This window comes from Cydia splendana, chromosome 19 (genome assembly GCF_910591565.1).
Source record: "Cydia splendana chromosome 19, ilCydSple1.2, whole genome shotgun sequence".
Classification (NCBI taxonomy): Eukaryota; Metazoa; Arthropoda; class Insecta; order Lepidoptera; family Tortricidae; genus Cydia; species Cydia splendana.
Window position 1 is genome coordinate 14,298,810 of NC_085978.1, and position 15,420 is coordinate 14,314,229.

General features: G+C 39.8%; 2 protein-coding genes across 2 annotated transcripts; both read left to right on the forward strand.

The window, feature by feature from the left end:
• Positions 1-635: 635 nt before the first annotated feature.
• Positions 636-2,443, forward strand: LOC134800057 (cytochrome P450 6B5-like). The gene is made up of 2 exons (XM_063772513.1): positions 636-2,028; positions 2,250-2,443. Exons 1-2 carry the CDS (start codon positions 651-653, stop codon positions 2,426-2,428), a joined length of 1,557 nt encoding a protein of 518 aa, XP_063628583.1. The 5' UTR covers positions 636-650; the 3' UTR covers positions 2,429-2,443.
• Positions 2,444-5,426: 2,983 nt separating this feature from the next.
• LOC134800056 (cytochrome P450 6B5-like) lies at positions 5,427-15,203 on the forward strand. Its single transcript, XM_063772512.1, has 2 exons — positions 5,427-6,831; positions 14,944-15,203. Exons 1-2 carry the CDS (start codon positions 5,454-5,456, stop codon positions 15,123-15,125), a joined length of 1,560 nt encoding a protein of 519 aa, XP_063628582.1. The 5' UTR covers positions 5,427-5,453; the 3' UTR covers positions 15,126-15,203.
• Positions 15,204-15,420: the final 217 nt, after the last annotated feature.

Below are 15,420 nucleotides of genomic sequence, written 5' to 3' on the forward strand. Positions count from 1 at the left end.
TTCACATTTCTTCGGTATATCATGGGCCACATTATCTATACAAGTGCCTGAAGTGATTATTGTGGCTTGATTTACTTGTAAGTGGAGATACATAATCTCAATTGGCAATTGATAAATTCTTGAGTAATATTAATATTTTTTAAAGTATTTACGAGTATATTAAAATCTCCACATAGGGCAATGTGATGCTGAGTTTTTTTACTGGCATTAAATAAAATTGACTCAAGTTTTTCAAAAAATACGTTTAAATACGTTTGCTTTGACTTTGGCACTTTATACATACACACATAATTACTAACTTATGGTTAGTTAATTTTATAGCACAGCATTCAAAAACACCGCGAATCGATAGATCTGCTACTAGATATACTAGGTAAAATTATATTCGTATTTGATAAGATAACATTCCCATATAAAATCCCAACCGATTAAGAAATGATGTTGGATTCCTTTCATTCACGCCACACAACAAAATTATGTAGTCGTTTTTGGTAAATGACTCACACATATCAAAGCAAAGCGTGTATTAGATTTAATTGTTAACTTGTACAAAAATCGCGCAATATTGTTATCAATACTTCCAAATTTTGTTATCGCCCGAGTATAAAACCCAGGCCCACCGATCAGTAGACATCAATCAATTATTAGACATGTTTGTAACGACACTCGTAGTACTCGGTTCCGCTTTGGGACTCTTCTATCTATACTTAAAGAAAAAAAATGAATACTGGAAGTCCAGAGGCCTCGTTACTCCCAAGCCCTTGCCACTTGTCGGTAACTACGGGGATTTCATCCTGCTGAAGAAAAACCTATTTGACACTGTCACTGACATTTGCAAACAGTTCCCTAAGGAGCCTATCGTCGGCGCGTACTACGGTACGGAGCCGGTCGTCATCGTCAAGGATCCCGAGCTCTTGAAACTCGTCATCGCCAAGGACTTCTACTACTTCAGCAGCCGAGATCTCCAGGGACATAACGAAAGGGAAATAATGACCAAAAATGTGTTCCAAGAAAATGGGGATACCTGGCGCGTCATGCGGCAAAACCTCACCCCGGTCTTCACTTCAGCTAAGATGAAGAAGATGTTCTACTTAATTCAAGAACGCACGCAGGACTTTGAGAAATTCTTGGCTAGAGAAATCGATGCTAAACCAACACACGAAGTCAGGGGCTTCATGGGGAAATATACCATGGACTGCATCGGATCATGCGTCTTTGGCCTTGAAACAAAAGTCATGCAAGAGAAGAGTGACAACCCTTTCGTGGCCATCAGCGAAAAAATTTTCGACTTTCCCGCCCCCAGGGTTTTTAAGAATATCATGAGAACTATCTGGCCAAACATTTTCTATGGATTAGGCATGAGAGCTTTCGATAAGGAAATTAGTGACTTCTTTAACAAGCTTATCGGCGGTGTCTTCTCTGATCGTAACCATACTCCTAGTTCAAGGCACGACTTCATCGATTTCATCCTTGGATTCAAGATAAATAAGTACATTATAGGAGATGAAATAAAAAGTCTGAAAAATGGAAGCGATGCAAGAGAGAAAGTGAAGTTAGAAGTAGATGATGGAATGTTAGTGGCGCAAATGATGATATTCTTTGCGGCTGGATTTGAGACGTCAGCAGCGACTATGAGCTTCGCTTTGTTTGAGATGTCCAAAAACCCTGAAGTTCTAAAGCGTGTGTTAGATGAAGTGGACGAGTATTTCGTGAAGACCGACGGAAAGGTCACGTATGAGTGTGTCACCGATTTACCTTACTTGGAAGCTTGCGTCGACGAAGCTCTTCGCATATACCCGGTACTAGGAGTTCTGACTCGCGAGGTGGTGGAGGACTATCGCATGCCGTCAGGTCTGGTGCTGAAGAAGGGCATACGCGTGCACATACCGGTGCAGTACCTGCACATGCACCCGGACTACTTCCCGGAGCCAGAAAAGTTCCAACCCGAGCGGTTCTTGGAAGCCAACAAGGATAACATCAAGCCTTACACGTACTACCCGTTCGGAGATGGACCTAGGATTTGCATAGGTGAGTGTACAAGTAAATGCAAAATGTAGTAGTTCATCCTTGTTTCATTTCACATGATGCTCGCTCTTGTCCTTTCTCTATCATTTAGGGTCTATAGCACCAAATATTTGTACGCTTTCACATTAACCCTAATATGCTCTTATTGAATAAATGAGTTTAGATTATGCATACAATCTTGTTTTATATACTTAGGTCTTCTAATTCTATTTTCATTTCTCCAGGCATGCGTTTCGGGAAGATGCAGATGATGGCAGGCCTGGTCACGTTGCTCCGACACTACACCGTGGAACTGCCCCCACGCGTGCCCAGAACGGTTGAATTTGAGCCGTTAGCCTTCACGCTGCAATCCAAACATAAGATCGAGCTGAATTTTATTCCGAGAACCAAGGTTTCTAGTTAATAATCGACAATCAACTCCTTCAAATGCAATCCATAGGTTGGAACAAATTTTAAATATTTGAATAATATTAGAAGACTGTAGGTACCTCTGGGTTCAACAGGATCCATGCACTGTACGACGGAGTTTTGAGCCTCTAGCCTTTCGTTGCAAGCGCCACACGTCAACTTCATGAGTTCATGACACGGGGAAATGTTTTTATGTCATGCGTCACTTTCACACTTACGTATTTGTTAGAACGTGACAGGTATGGTGACAAATGATAAAGAGCCGACCATCTTAGCCCTACATCACTTTATAACTTCAGAATACGTAATATTATAATTTATAATAATATTCTCATTGTGAAAACGTAAATGAGCTACCCAGGATATTCGGTGTATATTATATTAAGTATTCGTAAAAATTCTTACGCTCATTGTGCTTTAATATACACATAAGTTCAATATTAAGACTGTGATAAAGATATGTGAGGAAATACCTCAAATAAAATATTATTTACTTACTTGATTTTATTTTTAACTCACTAACTAATTTCAACTTAAACTATTTTACCACTTTATTATTTAGTAAATAAGGATGTTTTCTCCATTTCTAAGCATTTATTTTGAAATGAAAGAGCTATACTCCTAGGTCCATGAGGTCCCAGCACCACAAGTTGTTTGCAGAAATCGCTGCGACCGAAGAACTGGTGGTTTTCTCGCACAAGGTATCAGCATTGCCATACAACGAGGAAATACCGCCAGCATCCTTGCTACAATATGCCTCTAGGGCCTATTTTATTTAGATTTAAGGATGACTCACGTTAGACCGGGCCGTGTCCGAGCCGGAGCTTCCGGTGCATCGTTTTCTATGGAAAGCATCACGTGATCGCCTGTCATGTCATACAAAAGTAAGCGCCGGAAGCTCCGGCCCGGACACAGCCCGGTCTAACGTGAGTCATCCTGTAAGCTAGTTCTTAATTTAGTCTAGTACCACTGCATAATATATCTTTTATGTAAATAAAATATGTACGTATTTTTAGTAGTTGTTTGTGATTTTTATAAATCTCTCTATATAGTAACAGTACCAGACATGGGACATTTAAGAGGAAATTTGGAGTATTTATGATATTTCCCTTGTACATGTAAATGGTCTTCTGCTTAGCGTGTTAAAAGATGAAAGTCCTATCCGCCTTTCATGTTTTAGGCGTGTTGTATCAAAGATACTGCAATGAGTTTCCACATAATTAACAAATTAAAACTATGCTTTTTTTATCCAGTCATGGACACCAAAGCTCCAGTAATGGGCCCCCGGTAATGGACGTGGATCCAGTAATGGGCCCCCTATAATGGACATTGCTCTATCAGTATAAAATATTGAAATGGGGAATAAGTTATGGCAAAAAAATCAATTTTTGGTATAAGCTTTTATCGCTGAATGTATTTTTCTTTCCACAGCCAATTATTATTGTATTAGATTTATCGAGACAATTCTAATATACCCAAACACAATTAGTTAGGGTTTATTGCGATAAAGTTCCCATGGCCACCTCCTGTCTCCATCATCAGATCAAGTCCATGTTATCATAATATTGCATTATCATCCGATTTGCATACTTAATTACGTACTTACACAAAATTTCAACTGAATCGGAAATCGAAAAGTGGGTCAAATTTAGCTACCAAGATTTGACCCACACTAACTAACAAGGCAAGTTAAATGAAAGTTTGGAAAAACGATATTAATTTATCCTAAGTCCGAGAATACCTCCTGGTTGACATATTTTGTAACTACATTTTACTTCTGTATTGTTTAAAACATGAAATTATGGCATGGCAAGCATCATTATGTCAATTGTCCCATCATAGGAGGTATGCAGTTTTACAGCTCCTATAATGGGATTGGGCCAAATACCACAATTTTTTTACATCTGTGGAGTCACAACATAGTGTGTTGTATACCTTATCTCATGGTAAGTGCAATTAACAAAACACATTCTAGTTTTCATCAAGTATTAATTAATTAAAATTTAATAAATTAACTCACCTCTCTTAGCGAAGTTGTTAAGAATTTTTAGTGATATTTTTTTTCAGTGGCACGACAACTTTTGGGTTGACGCACATTTCTTAAAAAATAACCGATTTTAATAAAAATTCAAACATAATCAGCTCTAGGACTCTTATTTATGATAAAAATATATCCAGTGTTTATAAACTACTTTTATATACTTATTTTAGAGGAATTGTGTTTTTTTGTCCCATTACTGGTTCCGTGTCCATTATAGGGTATACTACTATAAATAAAATACATAACACGAATAAGTGTAAAAAACCGGTCAAGTGCGAGTCGGACTCGCGCTCCAAGGGTTCCGTACATAAGTCCGACTCACGCTTGACTGAACATTTCTAATAGGTTTTCCTGTCATCTATAGGTAAAGTACTATTTTGTGTATTTTTTCAAAATTTTAGGCCTAGTAGTTCCAGAGATAAAGGGGGGGGGGATGGTCGGACAGACAGACAGACGCACGAGTGATCCTATAAGGGTTCTGTTTTTTCCTTTTGAGGTACGGAACCCTAAAAATAATTAAAGATTACGTTGCAGCCGAATAAAATTAGTTAGTAGTGGTTGTTAGTACTTTATTTTATTAATTTTAATAATAAATAATTAAATATTGCTCTAGAACATATTGCATTTTGGTTCATAAAAGTTATGTTACATTAGCATTTCATACCTAATAATAATAATAACGCGTAACGGAACAATATAAAATAAATAACGAATTCTTACCTATTTCTACAAAAGAGAATTAGGAAAAACAATTCAAGACATCGGAACATCGCTTCTTAATACCACATATTAACCCAAAATAATGTACCTACAAATATATATCGTTTTGCTAAAAATAACTATATATATAAGAACAAACTAGTTACGTACTTAAGTAAAATCACACATCATTGTTGTTAATATCTACTTATCAAGGTTGTTATCGTGCGAGTATAAATTGAAGGCCCACCGGCCAGTCAAGACCAGTCAATCATTAGACATGTTTGTTACAACACTCGTAGTACTTGGGTCCATTTTAGGACTCCTCTATCTATACTTGAAGAAAAAAAATGAATACTGGAAGTCTAGAGGCCTCGTTACTCCCAAGCCTTTGCCGCTTCTCGGTAACTACGGGGATTTCATCCTACTGAAGAAAACCCTTCCTGACACTGTCAATGAAATTTGCAAACAGTTCCCTAAGGAGCCTATCGTCGGTGCGTACTACGGTACGGAGCCGGTTGTCATCGTCAAGGATCCCGAGCTCTTGAAGCTCGTCATCACCAGGGACTTCTACTACTTCAGCAGCCGAGATATCTCGGCACATGCAGGAAGGGAAACAATGGCCAAAAATGTGTTCCAAGAACATGGGGATACCTGGCGCGTCATGCGGCAAAACCTCACCCCGGTCTTCACTTCAGCTAAGATGAAGAAGATGTTCTACTTAATTCAAGAACGCACGCAAGATTTCGAAAAATTCTTGGCTAGAGAAATCGCCGCTAAACCAACACATGAAGTCAGGAGCTTCGTGGCAAAATATACCATGGATTGCATCGGATCATGCGTCTTTGGCCTCGAAACTAAAGTCATGCAAGAGAAGAGCGACAGCCCTTTCGTGGCCATCAGCGAGAAAATTTTCGACTTCCGCACCCACCAAGTTTTTAAGAACGTCGTGAGAACTATCTGGCCGAACATTTTCTATGGTTTAGGCATGAGCGCCTTCAGTAGAGACGTTGTTGACTTCTTCAACAAGCTTATCGTAGGTGTCTTCTCTGATCGTAACCATACTCCAAGTTCAAGGCACGACTTCATCGATTTCATCCTCGGGTTCAAGAATAATAAGTTTATTACGGGGGATGGTATAAAATCTCTGAAAAACGGAAACGATGCCAAAGAAAAAGTGAAATTGCCAGTGGACGATGAACTTCTAGTGGCGCAAACTTTCGTATTTTTCGCGGCTGGATTTGAGACGTCAGCAGCGACTATGACCTTCACTTTGTATGAGTTGTCCAAAAACCCTGAAGTTCTAAAGCGTGTATTAGACGAAGTGGACGAGTATTTGGTGAAGACCGACGGAAAGGTCACGTATGAATGTGTCACCGATTTACCTTACTTGGAAGCTTGCGTGGACGAAGCTCTTCGCCTATACCCGGTACTAGGAGTCCTGACTCGCGAGGTGGTGGAGGACTATCTCATGCCGTCAGGTCTGCTGCTGAAGAAGGACATGCGGGTGCACATTCCGGTGCTGTATCTGCAGATGCACCCGGACTACTTCCCGGAGCCAGAGAAGTTCCAACCCGAGCGGTTCTTGGGAGCCAACAAGGACAATATCAAGCCTTACACGTACTGTCCGTTCGGAGATGGACCTAGGATTTGTATAGGTGAGTGTACCTACAAGTTAAAGCAAAACATATTAGTTTATCCTTGTTTCATGTATAATTTTTTACATGTTGCTCGCTCTTTTCCTTTCTCTATCATCAAATCGGTCTATGCACAAAGTTTTGTACGGGAAGTTACATAAGTAGTTCAATGCTGAGTCACGTTGATTATTTCGTCGAGTGTGGTTTGTGCAACTGGTTCTAAATTAATCCGACCGAATAGTGAGCATATACTAGCAAAAAGCAGAGCTTTGTAAGGGCTCGCGGAGGTTTTGTACCTTAACGTACCGAACCGGTTGCTGTCCGGTACGCCTGTCTGTTACAGCTTTTACTTTGTCCTTTAAAAACGTGTCCAGACGACAAAATCAAATTGCCAATATCATCCACACGTAATATACAATTTCATAAGTGCATTACATCCTACACGGTCGCCCAGTACTTTTTGTAAGGAACCCAACTGGCTTTCCTACATAATGTTGGGTCAGCGAGCCAATGTTCTTGAATTTATTTTTGCGTCCACTCCACACAATTGATCGAAAAACTATCCCGTCTGGACACCTACTGGCGGTAATCACGCTGCTCCGCACATAAACTAACACACACAGTTCCACTAGGTACAGCCAGGGTCCAGCATCAGCTCTATCTTGGGTACTGCTCTTCCAAGTTCTCATTAAGACGTGTCAGATGACCAAAACAGCGTGTGCCTATGTTGCACCAAACCTGAGTTCCACTAGGTACAGCCAGGGATTAGCATCAGCTCTATCTTGGGTACTAATCTCCTAAGTGCTCATCAAGACGACTCGGATGGCCAAAACAGCGTGTGCCTATGTTGCAACAAACCTGAGTTCCACTAGGTACTGCCAGGGTTCAGCATGAGTTCTATCTTGGGTACTGTTCTCCCAAGTGCTCATCATGACGAGTCGGATGTCCAAAATAGCGTGTGTCTATGTTGCATCAAACCTGATCGAGTTCCACTAGGTTCAGCCAGGGTTCAGCATCAGCTCTATCTTGGGTACTACTTTCCTAAGTTCTCATCAAGACGAGTTGTATGACCAAAACAGCGTGTGCCTATGTTGTATAAAACCCGAGCTCCATTAGGCACTGTCAGGGTTCAGCATCAGCTATCTTGGGTACTGAAAGTACTGATCTACCCAGTGATCATCATGACGAGTCGGATATCCAAAACAGCGTGTGTCTATGTATGTTGCATCAAACCCGAGCTCCACTAGGTACTGCCAGGGTTCGGCATCTATCTTGGGTACTACTCTCCTAAGTGCTCATCAAGATGAGTCGGATGACCAAACCATAATGTGCCTTTGTTACACCAAACCTGAGTTCCACTAGGTACTGCCAGGGTACTGGGTCATTTTGCTGAACTGCACGCCGACGTTTCGATTGGCGTGCAGTTCCCATACAAGTTACAGTCGGGTTGTAGTCCGTCTGTATCGGCCCTAAGTCACTGAAGTTTGTATTCATTATGCTTATCTTTATTTATAATTTTAGCAGTTCCAAGCAATAGTAACACTAAAGGCGCCATTCATTAATTACGTAAGACAATTTTTGCCAGCTTTTGACCCCCTCCCTCCCCTATGTAAGAAATAATAAGAATAGGCTGACCCCGTCCAGCCACCAATATAATTTATTTTCAAAAAAAAATTTTTATGAATGTTTATTTGTACCTGTACAAAGGTACTTGAGCTCGTTTAAGCTACCTCTGTACCGTGTTTGATAGCATAGAGTGTGGAAGTATTATTTTATAAGTCACTAGCTGTGCCCGCGGCTCCGCCCGCGTGGAATTCGGTCTGTGTCAGTAAGCGGCTAATTTCTAATCCTAATTTCTCTCCCTCTCCCCTGGAGGCGGAACTTGAAGTAAAGTTGACAGATGGATATGCTAGAGGACTGTAGTCCAGATAAAATATTTTACAATTAGGTACCACTAAATAAAACTACACTCCAAAGTCAATAGTTTTTTCGCCCTTATTCAAATTTTACACGTGACTTAAACGACAGAGTAGTAGGTGTATATCGGACGATACAGTACCTAAGCCGTAAAGGGGCCCGATTAACAGTCCGCCGGACGGTATCGGCCTGTCAGTTGTTCGGAATTGTCAAAATTTTGTTCTAACTGACAGGCCGATACCATCCGGCGGACCGTTAATCAGTAAGGTATACGCGCGCGAGCGAAAGCGAAGCGGCCTGCCTGGCTAGACCGCCACTCACCGTGGTCTTATTCAGAGTCCTGAGGAAATTTTTCGATATAAAAACGCAATTTTATAGACAGTTGTACATTTTGACTTTTAGTATGGAAATCAGTCACATAATTTAATCACGAAAATTGACAGTGCTGCAGCAGTAACGTAGCAACAGAGTAATACTGCTGCAGTCGCCATAGCTTAGAAATTGATTGAAAACGCGAGCGAAGCGAGCGCGAAATTTTTTCGATATAAATAGGCAATTTGATAGACAGTTGTACATTTTTACTTTTAGTATGGAAATCAGTCACATCATTTTATCACGAAAATTGACAGTGCTGCAGCAGCAACGTTGCAACAGAGTAATGCTGCTGCAGTCACCATATCTTAGAAAGTTATTGAAAACGCGAGCGAAGCGAGCGCGAAATTTTTTCGATATAAAATCGCAATTTGATAGTTGTACATTTTTACTTTTAATATGGAAATCAGTCACATAATTTTATCACGAAAATTGACAGTGCTGCAGCAGTAACGTTGCAACAGAGTAATGCTGCTGCAGTCGCCATATCTTAGAAAGTGATTGAAAACGCGAGCGCAGCGAGCGCGAAAATTTTTCGATATAAAAACGCAATTTGATAGACAGAGTTGTACATTTTTACTTTTAGTATGGAAATCAGTCACATCATTTTATCACGAAAATTGACAGTGCTGCAGCAGTAACGTTGCAACAGAGTAAAGCTGCTGCAGTCGCCATACCTTAGAAAGTGATTGAAAACGCGAGCGCAGCGAGCGCGAACATTTTTCGATATAAAAACGCAATTTGATAGACAGAGTTGTACATTTTTACTTTTAGTATGGAAATCAGTCACATCATTTTATCACGAAAATTGACAGTGCTACAGCAGTAACGTTGCAACAGAGTAATTTTGCTGCAGTCGCCATATGTTAGAAAGTAATAGAAAACGCGAGCGAAGCGAGCGCGAAAATTTTTCGATATAAAAACGCAATTTGATAGACATTTGTACATTTAGACAGTTGTACATTTTTACTTTTAGTATGGAAGTCAGTCACATCATTTTATCACGAAAATTGACAGTGCTGCAGCAGCAACGTTGCAACAGAGTAATGCTGCTGCAGTCGCCATATCATAGAAAATTATTGAAAACGCGAGCGAAGCGAGCGCGAACATTTTTCGATATATGTATTATTCATTTATTAAATCAACATAATTATTAAATTATTTTTGTTGATATCCGTGTCTTCTAAACTTAGAGTTAATTTGGCAAAATCTTTCCTCGGTAGCTTATTCATGTCACATCGTATTAAATTCAGCGCCATCTGTTAGTTTACCAGGGTACTCAATAGTGGTAGCACATATTTGAAAAAAGTTTGCCCCTCCTTCCTAAGTAGCGCCATAAGATTCAGGGGCAAACTTAAGTCAATCGAGTGTTGTGGCTACCCCCCCTTTTAGGGGTTGAATTTTTATAGCCTATAACCTGGCCGGGGATTTTCTCGACAGATTAGTACAGTTTTCATCAAAATCCGTTCAGCCGTTTTCAAGTGATGCGCGTTCAAATAAACAGACAAACAGATAAACAGATAAACAGATAAACAGATAAACAGATAAACAGACAAACAGACAAAAATTCTAAAAACTTTTGGAACGTGTTCTGTTATCGATTCTAAGTATCCCCAGCCAACTTTTTTTCAAATATCTTCCATGTACAGACTTTCGACCGTCTTCAGCTTTATTATATGTATAGATAATTTCATAGAAATAAAAAAAATATCGCATCTTTGTGATCTTACTTAAGAACTATGAAAACCCCCTCCCACCCCCTTGTAAGAAAAAAGAAGATATGTTCGACCCCCCTCCACCCCAAAATCGTCTTACGTAATAAATGAATGGCGCCAAAACTGTATCTCGAACTGAAAATACCCGATTCAAGTTTGCTAACACAACATGACTGATCATCACATCGTCAGCGTCACAAAACTTACGAGTAAATTGACCTCCGCAGTAAATATACAGCAAGATTGATTGTTCTAGTAGGTATTCACAAAAACTTAATTGCTAAAATGGGAATCAAACCAAGTGAAGGTGGGTTGAATCCATGGTATAATAATATACTCCGCCTGGTACTCCATTCCGAGATTCGCGTATGACCTAACTGACACGCGCCTACGTCATCATGCTGTTTACAGGTTCTCAAACTTTGAAATGTGGGAGAATTTTAACCAACGGTGAAAATTATTTTAACGGCATTAATTTTAAGTTATTCATGTAGAAACATAGTAAAATAAAACAAATCTAATGTATCAAATTAAACTTTATTTATCTATACAAGACAAACGTTTAAAAAACTAATTCACAGTTACACATTAATTACCAAGCTTACGACGTGAAAAGTTTGGAAAACACTGCGACTGCTGACACTGAGCGAGCTGAGAAGGAAATAACAATTAACACGCGTTCGACAAGGATGACGGTTAGGGCATGAAGTTATCTAGATCCGAATTGTCAAATGTGCACAGCGCTATCCTGTGTTGCCAGTAGTATAAACAGAATTACCCGAAAGTCTGAAATTTCTTTCGTGAATCGGAAGATATTGCTAACGAGTAATTAAAAATGACGTGTTATTGTAAAATTTAAGCTAAAATACATATAAATGAAAATTATAAAATTATAAAGAAATATTTTAACTTATTAACCATAGGTATAATGTACCCATGTAACATGTTATGTTGAAATAAAGTGGCAATGTTATTGTGACGTAGGCCCGTGTCACTCTGGGAATGGAAGACCATGTTTTATTAGACCATGGGTTGAATCCAAAATTGTACCCACTTTGGTATTCATCGTTGTTAATGGCGTAAGCGCCATCGACATTATTGAACTTGAAAACACCACATAGGTATCGTATTGTCTGAATACCCACAACACAAGCCTTCTTAAGTAGTCCATTTGTATAAGAATGTCCAATATTTATTTATTTATTTATTTATTACTAACGCCATCTGTTAGAGAAAGAAATAATTAACATTAGCACGAATGTTAATTCATCATTTTGCCAACAGATGGCGCTAGTAGTAATACAAAGTGTTATTACTTTATTTTATTTTTTTAGGTTTATAAAATGATATTTTTATGTTTGATAACACATCTAGACATGAATTTAAATTACTATGTTAAATTTCAAACCTAACAGTGCAGTAGTTTTTCCGTAAAGTGTACCACAAGAATGCATAGTTCGTCGATTAGTGATATAAATATAAATATAATAATAATAATAATAACAAGAACAACTATCGGAAATATATCCTGAAGGACGGTACGGTCGACATTTGTCGGGCATGCCGCCGTCCCGGAGAGTCACTCAGGCATATTATCTCCGGTTGTTCTCATCTTGCTAACGGCGAGTACTTGCACAGACATAACCTCGTAGCCAGAATTATTCACCAGCAGCTTGCCCTCCTATACGGCCTTGTGGACCGCGAAGTGCCGTACTACAAGTACTCACCTGCGCCAGTTCTCGAAAATGGTCGTGCCACGCTCTATTGGGATCGATCTATCATCACTGACAGGACTATTGTAGCCAATAAGCCTGACATCGTGCTGATAGATCGATCGCAGCGCCGGACCGTGCTCGTCGACGTCACCATCCCCCATGATGAGAATCTCGTGAAGGCCGAGAAGGACAAGTCCAGCAAGTACCTAGACTTAGCCCACGAGATAACCGCTATGTGGGATGTTGACTCGACGATCATTGTTCCTATAGTCGTGTCAGCGAACGGTCTCATAGCGAAGAGTCTCGACCAACACCTAGAGAGACTCTCGCTGGGTGGTTGGATCAAGGGTCAGATGCAGAAGGCGGTAATTTTGGACACGGCGCGTATAGTACGTCGATTCCTCACTCTGCGGCCCTGACCACCGGCAGCTTGGACCCTGCCCCGCTGCCGGCGGCACCCTAGGTTAGGTTTTTTATAATGTGTTTATATATTTTTGTTATGTTTTGTAAATGTTTTTATATTTTACTTTTATACTCACATTGTAAAACCCTAACCCTAGACCCTAATTGAATAAAGAGAATAATAATAATAATAAGCCCGCAGGGCAGCTTGTGGCGAGCTGTTGGGGAGTAACGACCCCACGGACCCGAGTGCTCCCGAGAGTCGGTCAGGGTCTCCGTCTCCGGCGTGTCTTCGTCGGTCGGAGTGGACCCCAAGGGGACCCGCAGGACTCTCAGCTCTGGCTTGCCTTCATTGGCCGTCCAGAGAGGAGTCGCTAGAGCTATATGCTCCAGGGGTGGAAGTGTTAAAGGGCATAACGCCGCGAGTAACTTCGGAGAAAGCGCAGCACCACCTCTCGACACCCCTGAGCCGCTCACGCCGGTGTTGCGCCTGGCCGTCTTTACGATGGCGCATCAGGTGCCCATCTAACGAGTGGCGAGTCACCGCCTGCCTCGATAACACTGTATAACACAATGTTATGGCAGGTGTCCGGAACTCTTAGCAATAGCCCAGACTTATTTTCCACCCAAATTTAAACCATAGACCAGGACTCTTTCCATTTTTCTATAATAGCTCCCAATGCCTGCTGAAACCGGTTTACGGGTATCTATTTATGTACCCGTGAATGGGTTCCAGTAGGCGTTCTACATGACATCAAAGCTCTCCAAACGGCCTCTACGTGTTGGATCTATATCCCCACGCACGCCTTATAAATGACCGGGCTTAAAAACCCGAGAGTTTGTAACGGAGATACAAATAATAATAAAAATGTAGATAAGTAAGGTGTATTCGGGTATTACCGAATGTCGGATAATTCCGAAATTCAGATGAAAATCACCCTTAATTCCATCATAATAAAAGTCTCTTTCGGAATTATCCGACAGTTTTCGACATTCGGAATTACCCGAGTAAACCTTACTCGAAAGTATAAATAACAATCTATCGCTATTTCGGCATTTTTTGTCAAAGTTGATTTACATCAATTTGTTTTACAGACCCATAGTTGTCCCCTTGCACATTTACCTCAAAATTGCTCTTTTTAAATAAATGAGGTTAGATTATGCATACTTATAATTTTGTTACAAAACTTAAGAGGCCGTTATCGATTTTAGTCGCAAAAATGTAAAATTGATAGATTTTGACGAAGAAATTCTACACTTTGTGCTACCTAATAGAAATAACAAGTATATTCGAATCCCTATCTTATAGAAAAATAATAAAATTAATAAGTAATAGTGTATAATTAATTATAACGTAGACTCCTTAACTCAAAAAATCTTTTTAATTTAAGATTAGTAGTTAAGATTGTAAATATGCATGCTTTTTTTATGAAATAAACAGATTAAATTTTAATTTTTTTTTTTTAAGTACTGGTTTCTATTCGCACGTCTTCCTATCTTGTACTTAGATCATTCTTTTGAAAAGAGACTCACTAAATTAGTAATCTTATCTTATTTGTAAATTTCGTAAAGTTTGGACTGCTAAAAATGGTAAATTTGTATTACACATATCCTGTACTCGAACTTTTGTAGACTACATTTTTGTTATTATGACTTTGAAGTACGTTATCATTTCAACGTAATTTTGATACTTAAACAATCGACAACATTTACTGAAACTGTTCTTATACATCATTTAGTATAATTTACTACCATAATTTTTTAATGAATTTTTAAAAACTGCCCCTTCTCGTCATATATTACCGTGACGCACGCTCGCGACCTCATTATTAAAACGCAAGATGAAAAGACGTGCTAATAGAAACCAATATTTGCTATTTAGATATTACGTAACAAAAGGTGTACAATTTCAACGACCAAATCCATCAATTTCACATTTCTGTTCTAAAATCGTACACGGCCTCTTAATAGGTTCTAGTTCTACTTCTCTAATTTTATTTTCCTTTCCCCAGGCCAGCGTTTCGCGAAGATGCAGATGATGGCCGGCCTGGTCACGTTGCTCAGACACTACACCGTAGAACTGCCCCCCCACGTGCCCAGGAAGGTCGAGTTTGATCCTTTGGCCTTCACCCTGCAGTCCAAACATAAGATTGAGCTGAATTTCTTGCCGAGGACCAAGGTTTCTAGTCAGTAGTCACTAATCAACTCCTTCAAATGGGATGAATTTGTCTGATATATTTTTGATTAATTAAAGAATATTTGTCACGGAATGTTTGCTACTTTGAGATGTTTGTAGAGAATGAATATTCCGTACATTGACATTATGACATCGATTTTGTCGCTAGCGGGAGGCCTATAAAGGTGCCCGGGCCAGGGCGTCCGACATGTCATTTTCAATGACGGCTGATCGGTGATCACGTGGTGCTTTCCATAGAAAATGAAGCTCCGGAAGTTCTGGCCCGGCCCCGCTCCGGTCTAGCGTGAGTCAT